General features: G+C 43.8%; 1 protein-coding gene across 2 annotated transcripts in view; it reads right to left on the bottom strand.

Annotated features, from left to right (window-relative positions):
- Positions 1–27,243, bottom strand: part of TOX2 (TOX high mobility group box family member 2) — a 313,476-nt gene that overhangs the window by 49,963 nt on the left and 236,270 nt on the right. The window contains exon 4 of one of the 2 annotated variants that reach the window (XM_072631268.1): positions 17,893–17,976. The exons of the other annotated variant lie outside the window; for it this stretch is intronic. Coding sequence (XP_072487369.1) covers positions 17,893–17,976 — 84 coding nt within the window. The remainder of the gene's footprint in view (positions 1–17,892; positions 17,977–27,243) is intronic. 2 annotated transcript variants of the gene reach the window in all.

Genomic DNA, 27,243 nt, shown 5'->3' with positions numbered 1-27,243 from the left:
AAAGGGGCCATCCTCTGATTCACCTCTTAAAGAGGCCTATTCACTGAATGGGTGTTACCTCACTCAAAGTGAGAACCTGAAAAGACCTTAGCCTACGAGAGCCAAGGTCTCCCACTGCAACCAGGGCCATCTCCAGTCATCCTGATCTATATATCAGGGCACTGATGGCTGTGGAAGAGAAAGTGAGGCTGGTGCCCTTGCATAGCTCAAATCAGTCAACTGCAAGTCATGTCATCATCTCCCTGATGTCATGGTCCTCTTTGAGAATAAAGGACAAACACAACAAAATGACCATTTGAGATGGCTCTGGAAAAGAAGTGAGGCTGGTGACCTGCACAGCCCTCCCTCACTCAAATCAGGGTCAGCTGCAAGTCACGTCATCATCTCCCTGATGTCATGGTCCTCGTCGAGAAAGAAGGACAAACAGCAGCAAGACTAAAGACAACTATGGTGGTGGGCTCATGCCTACTGAAAGAGGGTAGCAGTCAGCTCTGATTGGTTAACAATTAATGAGGGAATGAATATTATAATGAGGTGCTGGACCTGAGCTTTGATTATGTCATTTAGTTTTTAAGTTAGCCCTAGCCTTGGGCAATCTATTCAAAGCATTTATCCCCACCCAAACCTGAGCAGAGGACAAAGGCTTCCCCACCTGGGTGGGGTCTGGATAGAGGGGAAGGTTGAAATCAGAAGCTGGTTTCACCCATGGTGCTTAGCGCTCTGTAGGATGGGACAGCAGGCCCTGGTGTGAGGGCTCCACCATGTATGCCTGTGCCCCCTGGATGGGGCCACCTCTCCGGGGCTGTCAGAGGAATGGGGAAGGCCTTCACTACTCCGTCTGAACAAGAAGTGAAGCTCACAGAATGGTGGCTTCATGGAGGCAGAATCAGCAGGAGGGAAATCAAACACTGTCTCACAGATGGTCTGCCTTTCTATTAAGCCTACTAATGTGAACATGAGATGAAGGACCCCCTGCTTTATTTATTAACAGTCTTCACTCTTGATAAGCCTGCTGTAGAGCAAGCTTCTCATTAACAGGGAGTCAATGGAGCTGGCTGTTTGAACCTCCATTGGCTGGTGACTGACTGGGGAGACTCCTTGGGAAGCAATGGTCATCAGTAAGGCAGTTTCCCTGATGCTGGTTGGAAACCAAGGACAGCCCTCTTGCCACATGGCAGGGGAAGGGCCCCAGGATCATTCCATCCCTAGGAAAAGGCCAAAGTTAGAGACATTAACCAGATTCACCTTTACTGAGCAGCATTCAAGTTAATTTAAATCCATTACTTATTTATTTAGATGTGATTTTTAAAAAAAAAATTTGAGTTCCAAACTCCTTCCCTTCCTCTAACCCTTCTAGCCTCTGAGAAGTCAAGTGATATGATATCCATTATGCAAAACATATTTCCACAAGTTAATTCAAATCAACAAAGACTTATCGAATGCCTGCTGTTTGCCGGACACTACACATTTTTCCTGTCATTCTGTGAATAGAGCTAGTGTTTTTTGGGGTTTTTTTTTTCAGTCCAGAATCAAAGCTTCATCAGTATGGAGACATCCTAGTGTGGAAAATCCTTTGAGTAACACAAAGCAATAACCCATCAGCAAAGTCTGGTCATAGCAAGCTGCCTGGGGCACTGATAAGAAACAAGCCTGTAGCTCCTCAGCTGGTATGAGCTAGCTCTGGGTCCTCCTGATTCTGAGGCCAGCCCTCTATCCACTATGACCACTCTCACGTTCATTCACAGGGACAAAGTTTAGAGCTGGAAGTCACCTCAGATATGACTTAGTCCAGCACCAATATACAGAAGAGAAAACTAAGGTTCAGAGAGGGTCAGTGGTTTGTCTAAAGTCACATGGCTAATAAGCGGCAGAGCCAAGTTTCAGACTTCTGCCTGAAGCAGGAATCCCCAATATGACAGCCAGAAAAATAATCAGACAGGCCTCACTTGTCCACCCCTGAAGATGGAGAACTCACTACTTCCTAGACTGGAAGAAAGAGCCAGATAGTCAAATATGCATCCACTGGACTTGGATTCAGGAAGACAACCTCAGATACTACCTGAGAGATACTGTGTGAGTCATTTAATCACTCTTGACCTCAGTTTCCTTATCTATAAAATGGAGTGTGGATACCTGGACAAAATTTGGGGATCCTATTTTCCCTCTGTAAACAAGAATGCCAGGTGACTGCCTGACTCTGAATGACATGCTCACAGATTTAAAGCTGGGAGAGTCACAGGATCAGAAATTAAGAGTGAGAATAGATCTTGGAGGGCGGATAATCTGACCCCCTCATTTTACAGAGAGGAAACTGAGGCCGAGAGACATTAAATGACCTGCCTAGGGTCACACAGCTAGGAAGTGTGTGAGGCTGGATTTGAATTCAGGTTTTCCTGACTCTATGCTCAGTGCACTATGGCACCACTAAGCTGCCTAGTATGATACAGTAGACAAACTGAGAATCAGTAAGATCAGGGTGAAAGTCCCACCTCTGATACACCTACCTATGGGACCATGGATAAGTCACCTAGGCTCTCTAAGCTACACTTTTCCTCATCTATATAAAAGGGGATAATACTACCTTGGGAGGAAAAGGAGCACTGGCTTCGGATCAACACCTCTGCAATTTACTGTGTGATGCTGGACAAATCACCTAACCTCTCTGGGTCTCGGCTCCCTCCTCTGTAGAATGTGGGGGATGGATGAGAGTGATTCTCAGTCTATGATTCTGTGATCGGTAGGACCTATGTTTTGTCTAAGGCTCATATAAGATAACATATGGAAAGGCCTTGGCAAACTTTAGAGGGTTATATAAATGTCTCCACCATCACTGCTGTTACTATACTGTGAGGGGCCCAAGACTGGCCAGTGCAAGTGTGTGAGAGTGGAGTGAGGATAAACGGTATTAAAAAAGAGACCAAGTGAGGAGCCTTTCACTTAGCTCTGAGGAGAAGAGCAGCCTGTACTTGGTTCTCTCCTTAGCTGTGATTTTTCTTTTATTTAAAAATTTAAACCGAGGCAACAATTGTCCGAGAAAGGTTACAAAAGAAGTGTGGTTTTAAGTCCTGAAATCACAAATGGCTCATCTTCATTTGGAGCCCTTCCACTCTCCTGGGTAAATAGTGTATTAAGACAATTTTTAAAAACTCTTATTATGTGGCCAGCAGACCAGAACAACTTCATCGAGCCGTTAAATATGTAATCATCCATTTTTTTCTTTAAATTGCATATTATTTATGCAACAGAGCAGAACGACTCCAAAGGAGTAATTACAACTCTGGCGTGCGTGCTGTGGTTAGAAAAACCCTCGTGGAAACAAACGTGAGGGGAAGTCAGTCAGTCTGTCCCCTAAGCACTGTTCAGTCTCCCCCCTCACCGTCCTCCCCCCTTACCAGCCCCTGCTCTGCCTCCTGGGATGCTGCTTTGGCCCTGGAGTCTTCATGGCTCGGCTTTCAGGAGCAGGAAGGGAGGACAATACCACTTCAGATGTTGGGGTACTTGGAGGTTGATGGAACCTAGCCGTCACCTGTAGCCACCCTCCTTCCCCCTCATCATCTCTGCCAGGGCCAGCTCCTGTTCTGGGCCCGAATTCTACAGCCCTGAGCCAGAGTGGAGAGCAAATGGTGGCATAGAAACCGAGGAAGAATTTGGGGATCCTGCTTCCCCATTACGATCAAGAATGCCACGTGGCTCCTTCATCCTGGGGAATCACAGATTCACAGGTGTAAAGCTGTGAGCATCATAGGATCACAGGCTTAGAGAGAGAAAAGGTAGCTCAGTAGATGGATCCCTTCATTTTTTTTTTTTTTTTGGTGAGGCAATCAGGGTTAAGTGACTTGCCCAGGGTCACACAGCTAGTAAGTGTCAAGTGTCTGAGGTCAGGTCCTCCTGACTCCAGAGCTAGTACTCTATCTATTGTGCCACCTAGCTACCCCAATCCCCTCAGTTCTTAGGAAGAAACCGAGGTCTAGAAGTTAAATGACTCACCTGTGGTCACTGGCAGAGAAAGAAGCACTGAGACTTAGGATATCTAACTCTACCTTGGGTTAGAGTTACCATTTATTGGTATTTGTTAGATTACATTCTGGGCCTGCCTTAAAACAATGGGATGGCAAAGAGTCCTGGGCTAGGGGTCAGGAGGAGTGGGTTCTGGGCTTGGCTTTGCTGCTAATTGGCTGTGAAGCCTTGGCTAAGTTTCTTCCTCTTTTGGGGACCTCAGGCAAACCAAGGTTTCCCAAGTTCCATTTGTCTTTCCATTGGATGGTGTTTCTCTCCCCTGTAGAATGAACTAAAAAGAACGACCTATAATCCAGGCCTGGGACTGATCCTCAGCCCCACAGTCTGAGGAGGCTCCCATTGAATCGTGGAACATGGAAAATGCACTGGCTGTAGAGTCAGAGGCCCTGGCTGCACACTTACTATCTCTATGACCTTGAGCAGGCAACCACCCTGGGCCTGTAAAGGGAGGAGGGGGGGATGTGGAGCAGAAGGCCTCTGAGGGCTCTTCAAAATAGAGATATGTGATCTTGTGTGAACATAGGATTAGAGCTAGAAGGGACCTTTACATAGGCAAAGGACTTACCTAAAGTCACCCCAGCAGTAAAGGGCAAGGCCAGGATTTGAATGCAGGTCTCTTAACCTCATTAATTCACCCATTCACCCATTGACCAAGTATTTATTAAGTACTACTGTGTGCGAGGCACTGAACTGGGAATACAGTGATTAAAATGGCCTCAGGGAACTGGCATTCTTATTGTGGTAAACAATGTGCATGTGCATGAGTAAAGACAAAATATATAAAAAGTCAATAACAGAGTTTTGTTTTATTTTAAGGGAGTGGGGAAGGCTGACACTAGCAATAGGAGAATTAGGAAAGGCCTCACATGGGAGACGATGCTCAAGTTGAATCTTGAAGGAAACTGGGATTTCTAAGAGGTAGAGGAGAGGAGGGACAGCATTCCTGGCATGAGGCACAGCCATGGCAAAGACAGAGAGATGGGAAACAGCATGCTGTGTATTGGAACTAGTCAGAAGCCAGTTTGGCTGGAATGTAAGAGGGTGTGAAGGGAGGCAGTAAGCCAGGAAAGGGAGGTAGCTGGAGCTAAATTATAAGAGGTTTTAAATGCCAAACAGAAGACTTTTATACTGGAGGCAATAGGGAGTCACTTGATCTTGAACCTGAGCAGGGGAGCAACATGGTGCAATGAACGATCACATCCCTTTGTTCATCAGACACTTCCATATCCTCGCAGGCTTGAAACTTCCCCTTCAACCTTGTGGTCAGCCACGCTCTCTACAGCTTTGCTTCTCATACCCCTTCTCTCTGCTGGGAAGACCAACCTGTTCTTCTTTAGGTCTGGTGCAATTCTATTAATTTTGTTTTAATTGGAGGTAATCAGGGTTATGTGACTTACCCAGGATTACATGACCAGTAAGTGTCTGAGGCTGGATTTGAACTCAGGTCTTCCTGACTCCAGGGCTGGTGCTCTATCAACAGCTGCCCCAAATCCTATTTATTTTAGAGGGCTGACCCAAGTCCTGTGTCCTCCTGTAAGCTTTCTCTTACCTCTCCAGTCCTCAAGAGCTCTCCTTCCTAAGCTCTCAGCACATTCACTATCTGAGAGCTTGGGGACGCTTCCTTTCATGAGTGTCTTATTGCCTCATCTGGATTTAGAGGTTATTTTATGGAACCAGAGAGCGTCAGAGCTGGAGAGTGGCTGGGGGATCCTTTAGCCCAACCCTCTCACTTCCCAGACGATCTCCAGGGTCCCTGGATTTCTCTTCCCTTCTAAGTTCTCATTTCTCAATGAAAACACCTTGTAGTTGAGAGCACCTGAAGAGACTTCAAATGGAAGTTAAAAAAGAAAACAAAACGAACAACCCAACACTGTTAAAGTTTTTATGGAGATTTTGAGGGTCTTTTGTATTTCTTAGAAGAGCCATAACTGACAATTTTTAAAAGGTAGATGATTAAAGTATTTTACACACAGTAGACACTTACTAAATTCTATTTGTTGTTCTGTTTTTTTTTGTTTTGTTTTTTTTTAGTATTGTCTGACTCTCTGTGACCCCATTTGGGGCTTTCTTGGTAGAGATACTGGAGTGGTTTGCCATTTCCTTCTCCAGCCCATTTTATAGATGGGGAAACTGAGGCAAACAAGGTTAAGTGACGACCAGGGTCACAAAGCTAGTAAGCATCTAAGGCTAAATTCTTATTCAGTGATAGAATCTCAGGGTTGGAAGGGTCCTTTGAGGTCATCTCATCCAATTCTCAACTAAAGCAAGAATGTCTTCAAACTTTAAGGCCTTTCAATGTTGAGAAATGGGTACTTCCCCCACCCCCAATTCCAGTTCTGACTGCAAGGAAATTCCTTTTTTATAGGGAGCTACTGATCTGTCTTCTTTCAATGTTGACCCACTGCTCATAGTCTAGGGATAGGGAACTGGCAGCCTTGAGGCCACAAGTCCGGCCCTTTGGCTGAATAAAAAGGGCTGCACGTGACAACCTAGAGGACCACATGTGGCCTGGAGGCTGCTGATTTCCCACCCCCGTAACTAATTCTTCCTCAATGGGGACAAAAAGGCCAAATCTAATCCCTCTTCCTTACAACACCTCCAGATATTTTAAGAGAGTGATCATGTGTCTCTGTTCCCCAGACTTTTCTTGCCTAGGCTAAAATATTCTTTTCTTTTGTCTTTGTAACGTCAGTGCCTAACCCAGACTCTGGCACATGAGGAGGGCTTCCTATTTGTTGAGCGATAGATTTAACTGATCTTTTCAGGACAGGGGTTCTTAACCTGAGGGTCCACAAACAAACTTGGGCTTTTTAAAAGATATTTTGAAAACTGAATATCAATATAATTGATTCTCTTTGCAGTCTTATTCACTTTATTTCATGCATTTAAAAACCTCATTCTGAGAAGGGCCCACAGGTTTTGCTAGACTGCCAACGGAGTCCATGAGTAAGGAGAGGCTCAGTGATACTGTAGGGGAAAAGGACTGTGATGCCACCTGATTTCTATGATGAGGAAATTCCTTCTACCATTCCAGGTTGCCACCTGCTTTGCAACTTGTCATCTCAGAAGAGCTGAGATGTTAAATGACTTGCCGAGGGTCACACGGCTAAGAAAACTCAGAGATGGCAAAGGAAGCCAGGTCTTCCTGACTCCAAGGCCTACTGCCCTCTAGACTTTACCGTAGGCTGTCTACCTCTCCACACACCTTTCTTCCACTAATTCCCAATCCCTGCCCCTATTCTTGGACTACCAAACTAACCCCCAAATTTGGAATGATCAAGGCATAACTGATTTCCCATGCAAATAAGGAAAAGAGGTACAAAAGACCCACCAGCTTCTTCTTTCTTTATGGGATGTGCTGTGTCTCAGAGGAAAATGAAGAGGAATGTGAGAGGGGAGAAGCTAAAGTAATTAAGTGTATGTTACTTAATCAACTCCCAGGGGGCTATAGGAATGCTAAGGTACCTTTCAAAAGTATTTTCTCTTTTTAATGAATATGGATATCAGTCATAGCAGTACTTAGCCTGAGCCTCTGAAGGGGTAGATGAATGAGGAAGGACATGCATTCTGAGTGCCCACTCATGCTGAAATATAACAGAATTCTTGGATCCACATTTTCTCAGTGGGAGGAAGAGGGCTTCATTAAAAACATTTTGAAATTTTAATTTGGGAATAGGAACTGCTTTCTCTCTCTTTGTAATAGCCACATGGCTGCGATTTCCCCTGAATTTCTCATTACTGATTTCATTATCATTCTAACCCAAGTCCAGAATGGAGGAAGCTTTGGGTTAACGTGAAAAAAGTTCCATCTTGGGAGCTTCTCAGTAAAACCTTCTCTTTGAGTTCATGTTCATGCACCCATCCAGGGCTTCCCCTGCCAATATCAGCATTTGGATAGCATCCAAATCTCTGCAGAAAAGGTAAAGGGCCTTTAATTCCTATACGAGAACTCAGGCTAACAATATATCTTCTATAGAACTGGTTTTATTTCACCTCACAGAAAAAGCAAGAGCTTGCATCTGAGTCCATGAACACCAAAACAGTTTCCTTTCCTTTACTGCATCCTGGGTCATGGCCAGTCTGCTCGACCTCTATCTTGCCCCTGGACTCCAGTGGCTCTGGAGGAGACAGCAAGGCTGATGACATTTCCCAGATCTGCTTCACTCAGATCCAGCTCACATGCTTGTGATATCATTGGTCCACTTCGAGAACAAAGGACAAACGACAAGGACATGTCTGAGTGCATATTAAATAGCCCCTTCGTTTTCCCTCGCCTAGGGGAAATCGTGGCATTGGGGCACCACTAGAGGGCAGTAGCAGTAGCCTTCTAAATGAGAATTCAGAGTTAAAAGGGACCTAATATCACCGAGGTCAAGCTCCTCATTTACAGACAGCATCCTGAACCATCTCCGGTTATCTTGATCTATATCTGGACATTGGACCTAGATGGCTCAGGAGAACAACGTGAGGCTGGTGACTCTGCACAACCTGCCTCACTTAAATCCAACTCACTTGCAAGTCATGGCATCACCTCCCTGATGTCATGGTCCTCTTCAAGGACAAAGGACAAACAACGTTTGGCAGCATTTATACTGCTTTAAGGACTTGTATTGCCTTCTGTGCCTTCCTAAACCCTGCAAGAGGGAAGCGCTAAGTCTTGCTACAGAGTCTACCATCCTCCTGTTGGTCAGCCCTATCATCTCAGTGGTCTTCAGACTTATAGTACCACTGTGGTTTAGCCCACCCTGAGAGGAGGGCAGCTAGGTGGTCAAGTTAGGAAGACAAGAAGACATCTTCCTGAGTTCAAATATCTGAAGAGCTGTCATGAGGAAGAGGGATTAGATTGGGCCTTCTTAGTTCCAGTGAAGGCCCAGGCGAACTGAAGCAAGAGATAAAAAGATTAAATAAATACAGTCAGGAGTCAAACCTAGGTCTTCTGACTTTCTGTAATTTTGCACGGTCCTTTCCATCCCTTTTCCAGTTCACAACTATCACAAGAGGAGATGCTTGCTTCTTTCTAGGCTGATGGTCCCAAAGGGAGAAAAAGGCTTATGCAATGACCATTACTGGGTACACTATTTTCCTGGCTCTGCTCATTTCACTTTGCATCAGTTCATGCAAGTCTTTCCAGGTTTTTCTGAAATCCTCTTGCTCAACATTATTTATAGCACAATAGTATTCCATTACATTCCTATACCAAGGCTTATCCAACCATTCCCCAATTGATGGGTATCCCCTCAATTTCCAATATTTTGTCACCACAAAAAGAGCTGTCATAAATATCTTTGCTCACGGATGCCCTTTTCTCTTTTTTATACTTATGCAATGACTACACATATATGACCTATTTCAATTTCTTACCTTCTCAATGAGGGGGGAAAAGAGGGAGAGAATTTGGAACTCAAAATCTGAAAAAAAAGAACACTGATATGGTTCTACATGTAATTGATGGGGGGGATAAAATATTAAATAAAAAACATTTAAAAAGGACTCATATAAGGTCTTGGGGTATTGAAACTGGGATTAGAAAACAAGGTTCCTGACTTCCAGGCCAATCCTCTGTCCTTTAAACCATCCTGACAAAGGAACAGATGGTCAGACAGACCCAGAATCTAGAGCTGAAAGAGATGACTGCTTCTAATGGTCTTGTTAAGGGAAAACCATCACCAGCATTGGCATGTGGTAGGGAAAACAAGCCCCTGCATAGCTTCCCCCCACTCCCAACCCCAGCATCCCAGCAGTGACATCCCTGACTAGACTTACTAGAGCTTGCTAAATAAAATATGCTGAAAATAATTCCCATTCAGAACAAAACCAAATCACCCAGCAAACGAGGGGAGTAAGAAAAAGCTGGTGAAGAAATCTCTGCCAGTGACCCGCCCCCTTGGCCATCACTATCCCTAATAAAGTTTCATGGCTGGTGAGAAACGCTCTAGCGGTCTGACAGATTCCTCGCGGAGTTGGAGATGTCTTGTTCAGAGTAATAGCTATCTCACACAGGTGCCCAGCTGCTATTGTAAAATCAGTAAGCATTTAATTGAAACAAACGACTATAATAATAGTACATTATCCCTGCAGGCTCATAGCCATAACAGTTTTAATTATTGAGTTAAGAGTCAAGCTAATTTATCCTTTAAAGTAACAGCCACATCTTTGGTTACACTGATCATCCCATTATGAATATGAGGGCACCAGCAGGGAGGGATTGAAAAGGAGGGCAATTTATAGCTGTGTTTATCTTAGGAGAGAGGCTTCCTATGAGAGTTTGAGTCACTGCACCAAGTTCTACTAATGTGGTTACAGGAGCTTTTGGAAGGCAAGAGCCGGCTAGAAAGGAAGTCTGTGTAGGTGGGTGTCTCTGTGTACAGTCCTAGGGCTAGAGCTGGGAGGGACTTTGGATGACTTCTAGCCCCAACCTCCCATTTGACAGATGAGGAAACTGAGGCCTAGGGAGATGAATACTTTTCCCAATGTCACATGGGTGCTATACAGCCAAGTAGGGATTTGAACCTGGGTTCTCTGGTTCCAAATCCCTTCCTCTTTCCATGCTACCATCTTACCTCTGCTCATGTAACCATTCTCCAGGTAAGAACTTAGGCCTCTCAATCCCTGAAGCTCATGGTCTCAGTCCTAGGCTCAGAAACAATGGGTCTCCATGGTAGATGGGATGTTGGAGAGGATGTGGATGGCCACATTGCCAATGTGTCACCAGGAAGTCTAACAAAATGCCCCCAAAGATAGGTCGGTGTGTATTTTAATGCTGTGCATGTATTTTAATGCTGCGAGAGAAAGCAGGCACCTCAATCCCTTTTCATTCCCCATGCTCACACTGCCCCCAGATGCTTAGCTAATGATCACCAACCCCACCTCTCTGAAAGATGTTTCTAGGATTAGGAAGGGGGAAGAGAGGAGCCTCCAAAGTCTGGGTTTTGCAGTCCAGTAGTTATACTCAGATGGCTTTATTTCTTCTTGGAGATATTCTACCACAAAAGTATAATTGGTCTTAGTAGCCTGGAAAGCCTGTTCTGAAACTATTTCTTAGTTCAGAGAAAGAAGGAAAGAAGGACTGAGAGGGCTTGAAAAGGTCCAACAGGATAAGGGGACTGGTGCAAGGCAGGGGCAGGTCCCTGGGAAGAGCTGGGAGGGAGGTCTGAAGGAAATAAGCAGAGGTGGATGGGATAAAGCAGAATCCATCCATTCATTTGACAAATATTTACTGATGCTTTGCATGCAGTATATGTTCAACAAATGGCTAGAACTTGGAAGACAAAGAGAAGAGGAAATGGCAAAAATAGCGATGAGCAGTGTTAGCGGTGTAATTTCAGTCACAGTAATAGTAAAATGGGATAACATCTGTAAAGCACTTTGCAAGCCTTAAGATGCTATAGAAATACTTGCTATTTATTATTAATTTATTTTTATGAAGAATTTCAATGGTTATGAATATAATTCCTTTAGTTCATATTCATCTATTACTTATACATAATATGTATTATGTATGATTAATATAAAATCAAATTTTGATTTTATTGGTATGGGGATTTCCTAGATGAAGAAACCACCAATGCAGGTTGACCCCCTTCTCTGCAATTTACAGTCTTAGAGAACTGCCCAGAGCAATGAGAAGTGAAGTGGTTTGCCCAGGGTTACACAACACGTACTTGGCAATGGTGGGGCTTGAACCCAGGGCTGCCTGGCTCCAAGACCATACCTCTCTGTGTGCTACCTCACACTCATGAGCCCATCATAGTGAGTGACCTCAAATCAGCCGACTCTATCTAAGAACAGCTTTCCTTTCAATGGGGTGCCACGTATGTAAATAAGGAGGGTATCAATCTGCTCCCCCTCCCACCCCAGACCCATTCTGCCTTTTCCTCCCTGTCTCAGCTGACACTATTTCACAAGCCTAGATTGGACTCACCCCAAGTCTTCAGCAGATGAAATGCCCTCCCTTTCTTACAGGCCCAGCTCAGATCTTATCTCTTCCAGGTACTCTTTTTAGGGCTCTTTCTGGCTCTGATATTTGATGAATATGTGTGTATATATGCATATTTGTATAAATCCCTGTGTTGTGAGTGTTAAGGTAGAATCGTTTAGTTTAATGCTCACAACACAGGCTTCTCAAAACATGGAGAGTCTCTCTCTCCCCCCTCCCCCTTGTTAAACCCTATTCTTATCAACCTACGCCCACCCCCACCTCAACCCTGGTCATGAAAAGCATATTCTTTCAGCAACACTTTGAGTCTCCCCTAGTCCCTTACCACTCTAGCACGGAGCACATGGTCCTCCGTAAAGCAGGCAGTTGATAAATATTTGCTGAATTGGATCAAGAGAGACAACTTGTTGCAGCAGGAAGAACACGGGCCATAGGGCCTGGATTCCCAAGTTCTAGTCACACCTAACTCTAACTGTATACCCTGGCTAACCACTGGCAAGTCACTTAATCTCTGGGAGCTTCACTCTCCTCATCTGTAAAACATCAGCTAATAATCCTAGGGAAGTACTCCAAGAACGGCTAAGCAGTCATGGGCTGTTATTATGTGTGTGCGCTCTGCATCCTAATCCAGCAGTGTGTTAGGTTTCTTCATTCCAATTAAGTTAAAACCTGTTTCAAAGCATGGTTCCCCACCTCACCCCCCTAATATGTACACAGGAAGAGTTCCTAAGCACCCCTGTCCTCCCCCACCTCCACTCCCAGCCTCATTATATGTGATTAGAAAGGCAAAGAGGAACACAGACACACTCACAGACTCTAATTTTCTCTCATACTGAGAGAAAACAGCATCAGCCTCAAAAGGAAAGCATTTCCCCTAATCACCTGGGAGGCGTCTTCCACTTATTTGACTGTTAATAGAATTAGGGCTAGCTTAAAGGAATTGATAATCCCACTGTGTGCTGCTGGGACTAGGGGAGGTAAGGACTAAATGAGAATTACCCTGCCTTCATGGAGCTTGGTTTATAGGGGAGTGTGGCACATATACAGATAGCTACAATGCAAATCAATATATAAGAAGTACAAAGTGCCACTGGGGAATTAACAGTTGGAGCAAATCATAGAGGGCTTTCAATAGGGGATGGCATTCCAGGTACTGGGCACAGTGTGAGCAAAGGCAGGGAAGGAGGAAACTGTAGTTTTGTACAGAAGATGGTGAATCATCCAATTTATCTGGAGCTATAAAGGGGAATCATATGATATAGAAGAGACAAAGTAATATAATGGATAGAGAGCCAGTTTCAGAGTCAGGAAGACCTGGGTTAAAATCCCACCTCAGCCATAGTCTGGTTATGTGACTTACTTCCCTATGCCAATGAAACTATGTTTGGTTCCCTCAACCAAAAAAAAAATGAGGTAAAGTTGGAAAGGTAGAAATAGCCATGGAAATGGACCACGATGTCAGACTAAGGAAGTAGGACTTTACTTGGTAGACTTCAAGGAATCACTGAAAAGTTCTAAGCAGAAGAGTTGGTATGACATCTGTGCATAAGGAAAATGGGTCTGGCAGGGGTACAAAAGATGGATTAGAGGGAGGAGAGAACAGAAACAAGCAGACCTACGAGGAGGTAATTATAATAGTGTAGCACGTGCTAATGAAGGCTTCTACCAGAGTGCTGGCAATTCAAACAGAAAAGAAGGGGCTAATTCTGGAGATGCTATCAAGGCAGAATTGACTGGGTATGTTAGCTGCTGGAGAGTGGGGGGCAGCATTTAAAAAGATCTCTGAATCCTCAGTGCCAAGTATGTATGTATGTATGTATCCCATGCATGTATTGTATGTGTTGGGGTAGCTAGGTGGTGAAGTGGACAGGGCACTGGACTTGGAATCAGGAAGACCAGAGTTCAATTCCAGCCCTAGACCTTACTAGTTGTGTGATCTTGGCAAGACATTTAACCCTACTTGCCTTAGTTCCCTATCTGTAAAAATGGGGATAATAGTGGCACTTATCTCCTGAGGTTGTTGCAAGGATCAAATAAGATTTTAAAGTACTTGGCACTAGGAGCTACTGTATAAATGTTAGCTACTAATATTTTTGTTGCTGTTGAACTGAACTGAATATGGGAAGCAGGAGAGGGAAGAGTCAATGATAACCAAGGTCTTGAATATAGGAAACTGGGTGCATGCTGGTGCCAATGACCAGGCCAGAATCAAGTTGAAAGGGAGGGGAAGGATGGAGAGAAAGAGAAGAAGCGCTCAGTTCTGGATGAGCTGAATACAAAGTGCCAGTGGGATATCATGGTAGAGATGACCCAAAGGCAATGGAGCTCTGCAGTTTGGGAGAGAGGTCAGGGCTGGAAATACCCATCTGGGTAGAGATGCTTACTAAGAGAAAGAAACTGTGGATCAGGAATAGAGAAAGTGAAGAAAATGTGGTCAAAGATAAAAGGTGGCAGAAGAAATGGGGTGAGCCTCCCTTGTTGTTCAGTCATGTCTGACTCTATGGGACCCCAGTTGGGGTTTTCTTGACAAAGGTACTAGAGTGATTTGCCATTTCCTTTTCCAGCTCATTTTGCAGATGAGGAAACTTAGGCAAAGAGGGTTAAGTGACTTACCCAGGGTCACACAGCCAGTAAGTGTCTGAAGCTGGGTATGGACTCAGGTCCTTCTAACTCCAGACCCAGCACTGTATCCACTTTGCCACCTAGCTGCCCTTCCTACCTGAGGCTTAATCTCCCAAGCTGCTTACAACCTCCTCTGGGGAAACTGCTATATAGACATTTAGTATTTACTGGTCTCTGTTGGTCCCCCTCTTAAGAACTCCCCCTGATACAATGTCAGCTTCTTGGAGGAAGGGACCATTTCATTTTTTTCATCTTCATATCCTCAGTGCCTAGCACAATACCTGGCATACAGCAAGAATTTAATAAATGCTTGTTGAATGATTACAGCAAATATCACTCTCCCTGTTTTAGAGATGAGAAAACTGAGGCTCTGAGAAATTAAGTGATTTGCCTATGATCATAGGTTAAAGTACCCGAAGTATGATTCACATCAGGTCTCTTGCCTCCAAGTCAGCACAATTGTTTTTATTAAGATTGTTATCATGTTTGTAAAAAGAGGAAAAGAAACTAGTAGTGAAGCAGAGATCAAGTATATTCTAAAGAAAAGGGTTGGCTGTTGGGACGATGTCCTGGAGACAGAGGAAAGATACGGAATCAAAGGTGCTGGTAGCGGGTTGGGCTTTATAGAGGGGCTCCAGGGAGGAAGGAATGGCAATAGACACTAATGGGGTTCTAGGACTGGTAAAAGGAACCAGAAAAGACTGACACTGGTTAGTTTTTGCTTTTCTAGAAGCCTAAAGTGTAGGACTGGGAGGGTCTGGGAAGAGGGCAATGGGTCCAGAATAATAGTTAATGAGTAGATTTCAGACTTCAGGACTTGGAGACTTACATGGGACATGTTGGTTTTCTTCAATGATAAATAATATCCAATAGCCTTTATACAGCATTTTAAGGTTTGCAAAGTGCTGTAAATAGATCTCAAGGGATGCCATGTAGAAAGGGGATGAGTCTACATCTGCTTAGTGTTGGAGGCCAGAAGTAGGAGGTGAAAGGTACAGGAGTCACCCTCCAGCTCACCAGAGAGAACCATCAGGCAGAGGGACTAAGAGGATTCTTGCTCTGGGTAACAGGTCGCACTAGAGACCTCTGAGGCAAACCCATGTCTCTCCCGCTGAGCTATGGGTATTGGGGACCCCTCCCCCAGGATGCTGCCAGGCTCTTTGTCTCCCACAGCTGGGGCCTCCCCACATTCATTGGCAGGTGTAATTTGCATTAAAGTGTGCCTTGGCTGAAAGTGAAACAAGGCAGGCCCCGGTTTTGTTCTCGGGAAGCACTTTCGGTGTTAATTCCGATTTACAAAAAAGTTCTGGCCATTTGCAAGTTTTAAATGAGCGGAACAATGGAAAGTTCCTGTCTATCGATGAGGTTGTATTTTCCTCTAACATCAATAACTTTTCTTTCCTGAATTTGCTGCAATGGAAATCAGGTTTGCAGAAGAGGTCCTGAGGACTCAGGAGGGGATTGACCCTGAGCTTGTCATTTTCCTGAGTCCACACCACAGAGACAATACTAAATAATGACAGTTTCATGATCTGTGGCATTACTGACCTTCAGATCCATTCTCGGGAAAACCACTCCCATTTCCCATTGCCAGCTAGTTTCAGACCCACTGAGTACAGAGGGGAGTTGCCTTGCTTTCTAATATGTTGCCCATGGTCTGCACCTGTTTGTTAATATCCTAGAAGGCTACATCCAAAGGGATATGAGACATCATCGAGTCCATTTTTACAGAGAGGAAAACTGAGGCCCAGAGAAGGGAAGTCACTTACACAAAGTTGCACGGCTAGATAGCAGCAAAGCTATACTAAAACTCAGGTATTCTGATTCCTGGTCCTATTTCTTTACAATATGTAAATCAATGTTTTCTTTGTGAATTACAGGGGCACTGGGTTAGGGATATTTTGTGTATCCATGATTTAATATAAACACCAACCATTGACTTGGGAGGTAGTGAGCTCCAGAGATGGAGCTCCTCCTAGGTAAAGCAAACAGAGATGCTATGATGAGGGATTCTTTAAAAAAGTTTTAAAAAATGCATAGAATTTAAATACTCAAAATGCACCCCTCCACCACCACTTTTCTTGGAGGAGAGATGGTGGACTACGGATGCAGAACATGACATATGCTGTCAGATACGGTCAATGTGTTGATTTGTTTTGCTTGGACATATTTCCTTATTACAAAGTAGGGTTCTACTGTAAGTGTGGTGAGTGTCATTTGGAAGTGATAGGTATTTTAAAAAAGATGCATCAATAAAACATTTTATTGTTTTAATTATTATCAATGATTAATTATATAATTATTATATGACAGAACTATAAAAGTAATAATCGTTATTATTAATGTCTCCCCAAAATGATTTTGTATGTTTTTATAACTTATGTTTATTTATCTGTGAATGTGTTTTAACCTAAATAGAGTGTAAGCTCCTTGAAGTGAAGAGCTGCCTTGCTTTTGCTTTACCTGGGCTCAGATATTTAGAGCGGGAAGCAAGCTCTGAAGTCATTTGGTCCAACCCCTTCATTTTACAGATCAGGAAGCACTCCCACTGAGGTGAAGAGGCTTACTTAAATTCACACAGGTAGTAAGTGGCAGAGCTGGGATTTGAATTCAAATCTTCTGACTCCAAACTGTCCTCTTTCTACTACATATCACACTGCCTAGCATGCAGTACGTATTTATTTTGTTAACTGATTAAATTAAAAATAAAAAGACAAGTCACATATGTTACAAAGGAGGCTCAGAGTCTCCTTGGCAGCAGCTAGGTGGTACAGTGGATAGAGCCCTGGGCCTGGAGTCAGGAAGACCTGAGTTCAAATCCAGCTTCAGATACTTACTAGCTGTGTTGACCCTGTACAAGTCACCTAATTTGTTTCAGTTTCCCCATCTGTAAAGTGAGGATAATAATAGCACCTGCCTCCCAGGGCTGTTGTGAGGGTCAAATGAGATAATGTTTGCAAGATGTTTAGCATAGTGCCCGGTACCATTAGGTGCTACATGAATGCTTATTCCCTTTTCCTCTTCCATGGCGGACAGCAGACACAGGAGGCATAAATTTTATACCGTAACTAGAATGCACAAACACCTTGTCCTGACTTTGGGGGATTCTCTAGCTTGGGAAGTCTCTGAGTAAAGGCTAGTGGCCTCCTGGTCAGGGGCACTAGAAAGGGGACTCCCATAAGGTGGGAGACTGAGCTAGCAGAGCTTTCTGACCAGTGCTTCTTGATTCTACATCACACTGTGGCCCCAGATCCAGAGGCAGTGTTTTCAATGAAAAATGACCATTCATTGCCCTTGGCCATGAATCTTCCTAATACCTGTCTGGGCATGGGGAACATCTCCATCACATAATCCTGAAGAGTGATTTCCACTCCTGGGGGACCTTCTGAATGAGGGTTCACCTGTGGGTGAGAGACACACAACATGCAGAATATGTCACGGCTGGAAGGGTCCATGGAGGCCATCCCAGCCCAACTGACTCATCTTATAAATGAGGAAACTTAGGCCCAGAATGAAGGAAGGCACTTATCCAAGGCCACACAGCTACCTGTTAGTGGGAGAGTCAGAATTCAAAACAAATCCTCCGAATCCTCATTGAGAACTCTTAACGTTGCCCCACAGAACCTCTCTATTAATTTTACCCAGCAGTCCTGGGCCATTCAAAGACTTTTAAATTCTAAGCAGTGGGACCAAAGTGTTCCAAAGGGCCTTGGGAATAGTGTCCATAGTTTCCTGTTGGACAGGTTGGGGCTGGTGGTTCAGAGAGCCATGGATGGAGGGGGAAGGGAAGAGGCAAATTGATCTATGAGTCCTCTCTTGGTGGCTCTGACCAGTTTGTTGCATTCTTGCCCTACACTTTTATGTCCCCAAGTTTCATGTCAGAGATCTGGAGGAAATCTGGAAGGTTAGAGGAGGGCTGGATATTAAGTCTTGGAACATTTCTGAGATGTGCTGAGAGGGGTTACTGGCACCTTTGTCAGCTGACGAGCAAGAGCAGACTCTCTAACCCCTGGAGAATTATCCTATGGAGATTCTGGGGAGCCACTCTGAAGTGGTGACCATTGTCTAATATCAGAAGACCAGGATCACAGAAGATGGGGGCAATGAGGCAGATAAACAAGGGCTCTTAGTGATCACTGCTTCTCTTTTTACATGCTTACAAACCATCCCTCTAATAGTAGATTTTGTCCAACTCACCAGCCTACTGTTTGCAACTCAACCCTCTTTTCTTTTTTTGAGGAAATAGTCTTATTGGGAAGGGGAAGAAGAGACAGATACATTATAGACAGCATCCATATGCTGACTATGACCCTGCTAGCGGGAGTCATATTTGTTTGGTTCTAGATAGTTGGAAGGATGGGAAGTGTGGCAGTCTATTCACAGCCTGCTGTATCAGCAGTCACTGGGAGGTTCAGACATCCTTCCTTAAACAATCTCACGTTCTATCACTACCAATACAGACCCTTTAGCAATGTACTTAAGAGGGTGATTGACTACTAAGGGGGATATTTTGAACAGGATCAAGGTTGGAAGAGCAGCCATGCCTTGATTTCCTCCCCCCAAACCCCTCAGACACCCTGGGCTCTGGCCTGCTAGCACAAGAGAAGAGAGCTGGGAGACAGGAGGGGAGATGTCAAACTCCCTAGATAACAAAGGTTAAACTATTTAGACTGGCCTTTTGAGTCTTCAATAATTTAGAACCACTCTACCTTTCCAACTAAATCTCTCATAGCTCCATTCCATGAACGCCATACTTGAACCAAACTGGACTATTAAATGTGCCCTCATAAAGTCCTATCTCCAAGTCTTTGCTCATGCTGTTTCTTCCAAATGGACTACATTCCCTGTCATTTTGGCCAGCTGAAATTCTAGTTATTTTTTTTAAGGCTACCTTCAAATATCATATCTTGCAATAACCTACTACATAAGTCTCTCCCTACTCCAATCTATCCTCCACTCAGCTGTCAAACTGAACTTCCTCAAGTATGGGTCTTTCTTCTTCTTCTTCTTTTTTTTTTTTTGCTTTTATATATTGCTACTTCATTTAAATTTTTTCTCAATTACATGTAAAACAATTTTTAATTCATTTTTTAAAATTTTGAGTTCCAAATTCTCTCCCTCCTACCCCCCTTCTTAAGAAGGCAGACAATTTGATATAGGTTATACATGTGCAGTCATGCAAAGCATACTTCCATGTTAACCGTGATGCAAAAGAAAACACAAAAAATAAGAAAAATAAAGTAAAAAAGTATGCTTCAATCTGCAATCAGACTCCATCAGTTCTTTCTCTGGGTATGGATAGCATTTTTCATCCTAAGTCCTTTGGAATTGCCTTGGATCACTGACTGTATTGCTGAGAATAGCTAAGTCATCCCAACTGATCATTGTACAGTATGGCTAGAAGTTCTGACTTTTCATTAAACTCCAGTGGCTCCCTATTGCTTTCAGGATCAAACAGAAAAGCCTCTGTTTGGCTTTTAAAGTCCTTCACAAGTTGGCTCTTTCTTGCCTTTCCAGGTCTCATTCCCCTCCATGTACTCTACAGTGCAGTGACGCTGGCCACCTGGCTGTTCTGAGACACGGAACTCCATTTTCAACTCAGCATTTTTACTGTCTGTCCCCCAGCCTGGAACGATCCCCTTCCTCATTCTTACCTCCTGACCTCCCCGGCTTCCTGCAAGCCTCTGCCAAGGTCCTACCCTCTGTAAGAAGCTTTTCCCATTCCTGCTTAATCCTGGCACCTTCCTCCTCATTGGAGGAGATTACCTCCAGTTAACCCTGGTTGTTTGCATGATGTCTCTGTCATTAAGCTATGAACTCCTTGAGAGCATGGGCTGTTTGTTGTCTTTCCCGTATCCGTAGCACACAGCCGGGTGCCTGACATATGGTAGGTGCTTAATAAATGCTAGCTGATTTGACTCAACTCTTCCAGGAAGCCTTTTCTGACTCCCCACCCCCACCATCCTTCAATAATGACTTTCTTACCTCTTTTGAGTATACTGCTTTAATGCACTTATCATATACTTGTATTATACAGGCCTACAAGAGGCAGCTAGGTGGTGCAGTGGATAGAACTGGGGTCAGGAAGACTCCTTTTCCTGAGTTCAAATCTGGCCTCAGATGCTTTCTAGCTGTGTGACCCTGGGTGAGTTACTTAACTTTGCCTCAATTTTCCCTCATCTGTAAAATGAGCTGGAAAAGGAAATGACAAACGACTCTATTATCTTTACCAAGAAAACCCCAAATGGAGTCATGAAGAGTTGAAAATAACTGAAAAATGTCTCCATCACAAGTGGGTCCAGCCTTTGGCTGTATATTACAGTCACCTATGTTTAGCCATGAGGTGGAGACTATCTATACCTTATCTGAGCACAGTGCTCCAGATTGAATGAATGAATGAATGGACTTCACCTGAGGGATACCTTGCAGAAAGCAGGGAGAGAAAACTGGGCTTGCTGAGGAAAAGGGTTACTTGCTTTCTACTTGACAACAAATGTGTTGCCTTCAGAATTAACATGTGAGATAATTAAAACCATCTTTCCAATGAATTTATTATAGGATATTCAAAGCTAATTATAAATTCTCTGTTGCTAATCCCTTGCAGTTTGCTAATGCAGTGTTGAAATCTCTTTGGCCACACTTGTTTAAATTATTCATTAGACACAGCAACAGTTGTGAACGGTAATTTAAATTGACATCTCATGAATATTCAATTAGCACAATAAACATTGGAATGTTTTACTGCAAACTATTCAATATTTTGTCTTCTCTTCCATATTTACACATTTGTATTAACTCTTGAGAAAGGTGTGGCCTGTTTACATCACTGATCACCCTGAGAACACCAAGTCTGCTATGTCATTACCTTCAGCCATAATCTGAATTAGATAAACCTTTGGAAGGCTTCCTTAATATGGGCAGACCTTAGTGCTAGGTCTGGTTCTACCTGCTTGGCTGGAAAGATCATTCTGACAATCCCAGAGAGGGCCTCCTCCTCCCAGAGTCTGAGTCTCAAAATAGCCCTAAGCATTTATTTGTACAATTTGCTGAGGAGGTCTGAAGGACACTGTACTCCCAAGTTCCAGTGAAGAAGTCATGTTCACAATGGATATCATCTGCCTCCAGGTCATCCAGTGGAGGTTTCTCAGACTTGACCTCAGAACTTATCTGTTGGCTCAGTCATTAGCAGAGTCAATGGAACATCCTGGCCTCTTTCTCTCTATGGATGGAACACCACTGGATTAGCATTAGTATCCTATCATCCTGTTGCAGGGATAGCCTTTGAGGTTTCAGACACTTTTGTCCCCAAGGGCCTAGAAGCCAGTTCTGCCATACAAGGCTTGTTAGGCCATCTTCATCAATTCAGTCCACAATGGTAGATCCATTCTCAACATTACCCATTATGATAAAGTGACTACTTATTGTGTGAAGGGAATTCATAGGATATCATAGGATTTAGATTGGGGAGAGGAGTGCCTTAGAGGTAAGCTAATCCAACCTCCTCATTTTGTGGAGAATAATTCACTGAGTGACGCTGGAGGAGTCCTTTACTCTTTTTTTTGCAAGACAATTAGGGTTCAGTGACTTGTCCAGGGTCACACAGCTCACATGTGTCAAGTATCTGAGCCCAGATTAAAATTCAGGTCCTCCTGACTCCAGGGTGGGTGCTCTATCCACTGTGCCATCTAGCCATCCCTAGTCCAAGGTCACACCAAGGTCACACAGCTGGCATTCAGAGGTTCCCTGAATCCAAAACCATAGATCATTCTGTACCACAAGATTACAGAGGAAGAAGAGAGTACTCTCTACATAGGAAGGGCCTGTGTCTTTTATGGATAAGATCAAAGATCCAGAGCTATCAGGTACCAAGTACAATTCACTCATTTTACAATTAAGGAAACTGAGACCCATGGAGATTAATGGCTTGCCCAAGATCACATACTTTGTTAGAGACAGAGACAGGATTTGAATTCGGATCCTCTGATTCTAGTATGAGATTAAAATAAGCACATATTTATAGTGTTCATCAGGGTCAGCCACGATATGGAGCAGCAGGGAGAGCACTGGACTTGGAGACCTGGGTTCTAATCTCAATGATGCCATCCTTTAACCTTGGTGAGTCTTAGTTTCTTCCTCTAAAATAAATTTGTATTAGCTACTCCCTTTCAGCTTTTAATTCTATGACTAGGACTAACTCACTGGGTGGCCTTGGATAAGTCTTTTCCTCTCCTGTAGGCCTCTGTTTCTTCCTCAAGAGAAAAGCAAGCCTGAACATGTTATTCTCCCTTGCTCAAGAAGTTTCAGTGGCTCCCTATTACCTCAAGGATAGGGTAGAAACTTGTCTTTCTTCCATTTAAAACCTTTAACAAACTGGCTCCAACTCATATTTCTAGACTGACTGATCACACATCCTTATAATGTATTCCATATTCCATCCAAGCTGGCTTACTCACATTCCATTTCCCACTGTCACCACTTTGCAGACTCTCCCTATTCTCCTCTGCTTCATGGAAGCCCTAGCTTCTTTCAAAGCACAGCTGATGGGCCACCTCCTCTGGGAGGTCTTCCCTGATCCTCTTCCAGTCAAGATGCCTTGAATTTATTCTGCCTATACCAATGAAATCACAGGTTCAATCTTTATCTATTTTGTACATATGCTTATCTGTGCACACATTACTTCCCCTTAGTAGAATATAAGTTCTTTGACAGGGACTACTTTGTTTTGTCTTTGAATCATCAGGATTGAATACAATGTCTGGCTCATGGTAGGTACTCACTTGTAGGCTTACTGAATTGAATTGAATGAAGAGGTTTTCATTTTATGGTCCATTTCAGTTGTAAAAGTCAAGAATCATATGCTTTCCTGAGCAAATTTTAATAGTTGGGGGTGGGGAAGAGAGCCCTAGGTCCCAAGAAGGGAGAGGGGCCTCACTGGGGAAGGTGTGGTCACCAGACAAAGGCCTCCCACTCCACAGTTTGCCCAGGACTGTGGCACCAAGTGTACACTGATCAATGTATGCTGAATTACTGAGGCAGGCTCTGGGTGTGAATCGCTGCCCACTTAGAGTAAAACCTTGATGACCCAGAACCCACTGAACTCAGCTCCTAAATATGGAATTAATTAAAAATGGAATTATTTTGGGAGAGAGGGATAGCTTCTCTTTGGTGAGAAAAAAAAAAACCCAAATGGTAGAAGCTGTATGACCTTGGGCAAGTCACTTAAATTTTCTGGGCCTCTATTTCTTCATTGGAATAAGAAGGAATCTAGACTTGACCTTTAAAGTCCCTTCCAGTTCTAAATCTATGATCTTGGGATAAGGAAATGAACTGAGAATAGGGATACTTGGTGATGGTTACTCTAAAGGGACTCTAAAAAGTCCTCTGCCTGGCATTTCAAGTGCTGCCTAACCTGGTCCCTTCCTACCTTTATTATACTTCCTACACATTATTTTACCTTCCACGAAGGCTATGACTTGCTGTTCCCCACACATGACGTTCTATCTCCGGACTCCATGACTTTGCACTGTCTCCTGTGTTTGGAAGGCTCTCCTTCCTACACCCTGCCTCCCAGCTTCCCTGGATCCCTTCCAGACTCAGTCTAAATCCCATGTTCTGCAGGAGACCTTTCTTGATCTCCTCAGGGGCTAGTGTGTTCCTCTCTCAGATCACCTCTCATCTACCCTGCACATACTTTTACATATTCTTTCTCCCAACGGACAGTGAGCTCCTTGAGAGCAGGAGCTGGTTTTCCTTTCCTTTGTATCCCTAGTACTTAGCACATTGTCTGGTACACCGTGAATACTTAATAAACATTTGTTGATTGACTGATGGCATTGGGGGTGGGTAGAGAAACAATATTTGCTGAATACTTTAGGACCAGTACAGGTTCAGTCCAGTGTCTTCTCCATCTCTAGCCCTGGCATTAACCACTGAGGTTTAGAATGATGACCTGAGGCTCTATAGGGTCTTTAATCAAGAAGCACACTCCTGAACACCTGGCTGAACTAAGGCAAGAAGAGTGGGCTTCCACATTCTGAAATGGAGATTTTAGTGCTTTACCATTTGCTTGGCTTATTGTAACAGCTTCCTCCTCCTTGTCAATCCATTCTATACAGACTGCCTAAAGAGTCTTCCTTATGCACAGGTCTAAGCATGCTACTCCCTGGCTCAAAAACCTTCAGTGACTCCCTGTTACAGATGGGATTAACTGGAGTTCCTTTGACTGGCATTTAAGACTTTCCACAATCTGGGTCCAACCATCTTTGCAATCCTATAGCTTCCTCTGGGTAGCTTGGTGGTTCAGCGGAGAGTCCAGGGCTTAGAATCAGGAAGAGAGAAGCCCAGCACTCTCATCAGGTATTTCAATGTTTCTGCAATAGCCATTCCCTTGTTTCTCAGAAACAGAATGTTCTGAGACACCCAGCCATTTCATGGCATAAAAGGGCTGCTAGCAACGGGATGATCCACAGCTGGGAGACAATGCAATCACCAGACAGATCATGGCTCAGCTGCTTGGTGAATTCAGATGTCATCTCTTGCTCTCAGCAGCTCAGCCTCACTTGTTTCCCGAGACACTCTTCTCCCTGGACTGAACTGTGTTGAGGTTCCATCGGCCTAATCCCTTCTGACACTGAACCTGGAGACAGGCTTCCAGAAGAAGCCTCCACTGTTAAGATCCAGGGCCTGCTACTGCCAGAGGCTCAAACCTCCAAGGCCTGGACCACAAAGCAGACCCCTTAGCACTCCTGGTAATAACTATGTTTTCTTAATGGGTACTTCCTTGAGACAGGCCCTTAAGCCATGAAAGAGAAATGAACTCTCTGTCCCTGCTGCCAATACCACTGGTTTGGCTATTGGATATCCTGATGATCTAACAAAGACTTTTTACTGGCTGTTGTTCCCCTCCCCCACCCTTTACCTGGAGCCTGTTCTGCTATGTGTCTCTAAAAATGGTTCACATTTAAATAAAAAAAGACTAATTCCCAGCACATACACCTACTTCACAGAACAGTCAGCATAACTCCTACTGTAGGACACATACAAAGCCCCTGGAATTTCCCATTGTGCTACAGGCTTTCTGCCTTACTGTGTATTTTTTTTGCAGCAATTCTACTCAGTGGACTGTGCATGGAGGGTAATTTATATGTGAGGCTGGCACAAAGGATGTTAGAAGAAAGCAATTTATTGCAGTTTCATTGAAAACTAAACTAGAGCTGTCTGAGGATTAGTGTTTCTATCTCTTTGGGATGGAAGGGGCTATTGCTGAAGGCTGTGGCCCATCTTGGTTTGGGAATATGGGCTGGGGAGGAAAGGAGATGCTGCACCACGGCATTTAGAGCTGGAGAGGAATTTAAAAGATGATCTAGTCCAATCCTTTCATTTTGCACAGTTAGTGGGTGTAACATGGATGAAGATGGAGCAAAGGAGACTGAGAAAGAATGGTGAGACAGAAGAACTAAGACAACAGTATTATGAAGATTTCCCATCCCAGAGGAGAAGGTGAGGTCAGGAAGGAGGGTACTGGGGAAGAGCCATTCCATTAGGCAATTAAGAGAGCACTGGCAACTTTGGAAAGAGAATTTCAGCTGAATGATGAAGTCAGAAGTCAAACTGTAGGAAATAGAAGTCCCAAGTCAAGATGACTTTTTCTAGATGTTTACCAGAGAATGGAAGATGGATTTAAGAGGACAGCCAATGGGGATAGTAGGATCAAGTGATGATTTTTGAGAATGGGGGAGACATGGGCATGTTTGTACCAAGGAAGGTGCCAGTAGATAATGAAAAACTGAAGTTTAGAGAGAGTGAGGATGAAGGTGAGAGGAGTCTGCTGGAGAAGATAGGATGGGGCAAAGAATGTGCAGAGGGTTTAGCCTTGGGAAAGAGGGCTTTTTTCTTCAATCAGAGTTTGGAGTGAAGGAGAACATAATGGGGGATTATATCAGAGGGATGCAGGATAAGGAGATGGGAGGAAAAGGGAGCTTATGATACTTGGGCTAATTTTTTTTTCAGTGAAGAATAAAGGTCCTTAGGTGGGAGGGTAGTGGAAGGGGGTGCTGAGAGAAGCTTGAAGAAGGAGAAGATTTGCAACAGCCACTGCTGTGAATGGGATGGAGAATTAATTAGAGAGGAGTAGCAGTAATGCCTTGTTGTGGTGAGGACCCAAATGATTAGATAACATACATTTGTAGTGGACCTAATTAACATGGCTTCACAATTTTCTCCAGCTCTGTCAGTAGTATGTGCATAGGAATCAAGGAGAAGGATGATGGGAAGAAACCTGATCAAGGGCAGAGGAATCAAGTATGGAGCTGAGTTGGTTCACCAAGAGGTGAGACAGGGAAGAAAGAAGAGTGTAGCCAGCATAGATGTGATCTCCTGGGAAAGAACTGGAATGGAAGCAGGGAACATGTATTTTGTTGTTTTCGTTTATTCATTATATGTTTTTATTTCTAAATAAATGCTCTTTCCAGCTTCTCTTATCTGCAAGTTATGACCATGACAATAATTTTGGGAAATCTTCCCTTTTGTCTTATAAATTCAACACACTGTAATTTGTATCACAAAAAGTTATGTCTATTTTTCCCCAGTAGACTAAGAAGGGTCTGGGGGAGACAAAAATAAATATGGCATGATCCATATCTCAGGCATTTTACAGCATTTAAAAAATA

The sequence above is a fragment of the Notamacropus eugenii genome, chromosome 1 (assembly GCF_028372415.1).
Source record: "Notamacropus eugenii isolate mMacEug1 chromosome 1, mMacEug1.pri_v2, whole genome shotgun sequence".
Classification (NCBI taxonomy): domain Eukaryota; kingdom Metazoa; phylum Chordata; class Mammalia; order Diprotodontia; family Macropodidae; genus Notamacropus; species Notamacropus eugenii.
The sequence above is the reverse complement of the archived record's forward strand: the minus strand, read 5'-3'. Positions and strand labels throughout refer to the sequence as shown.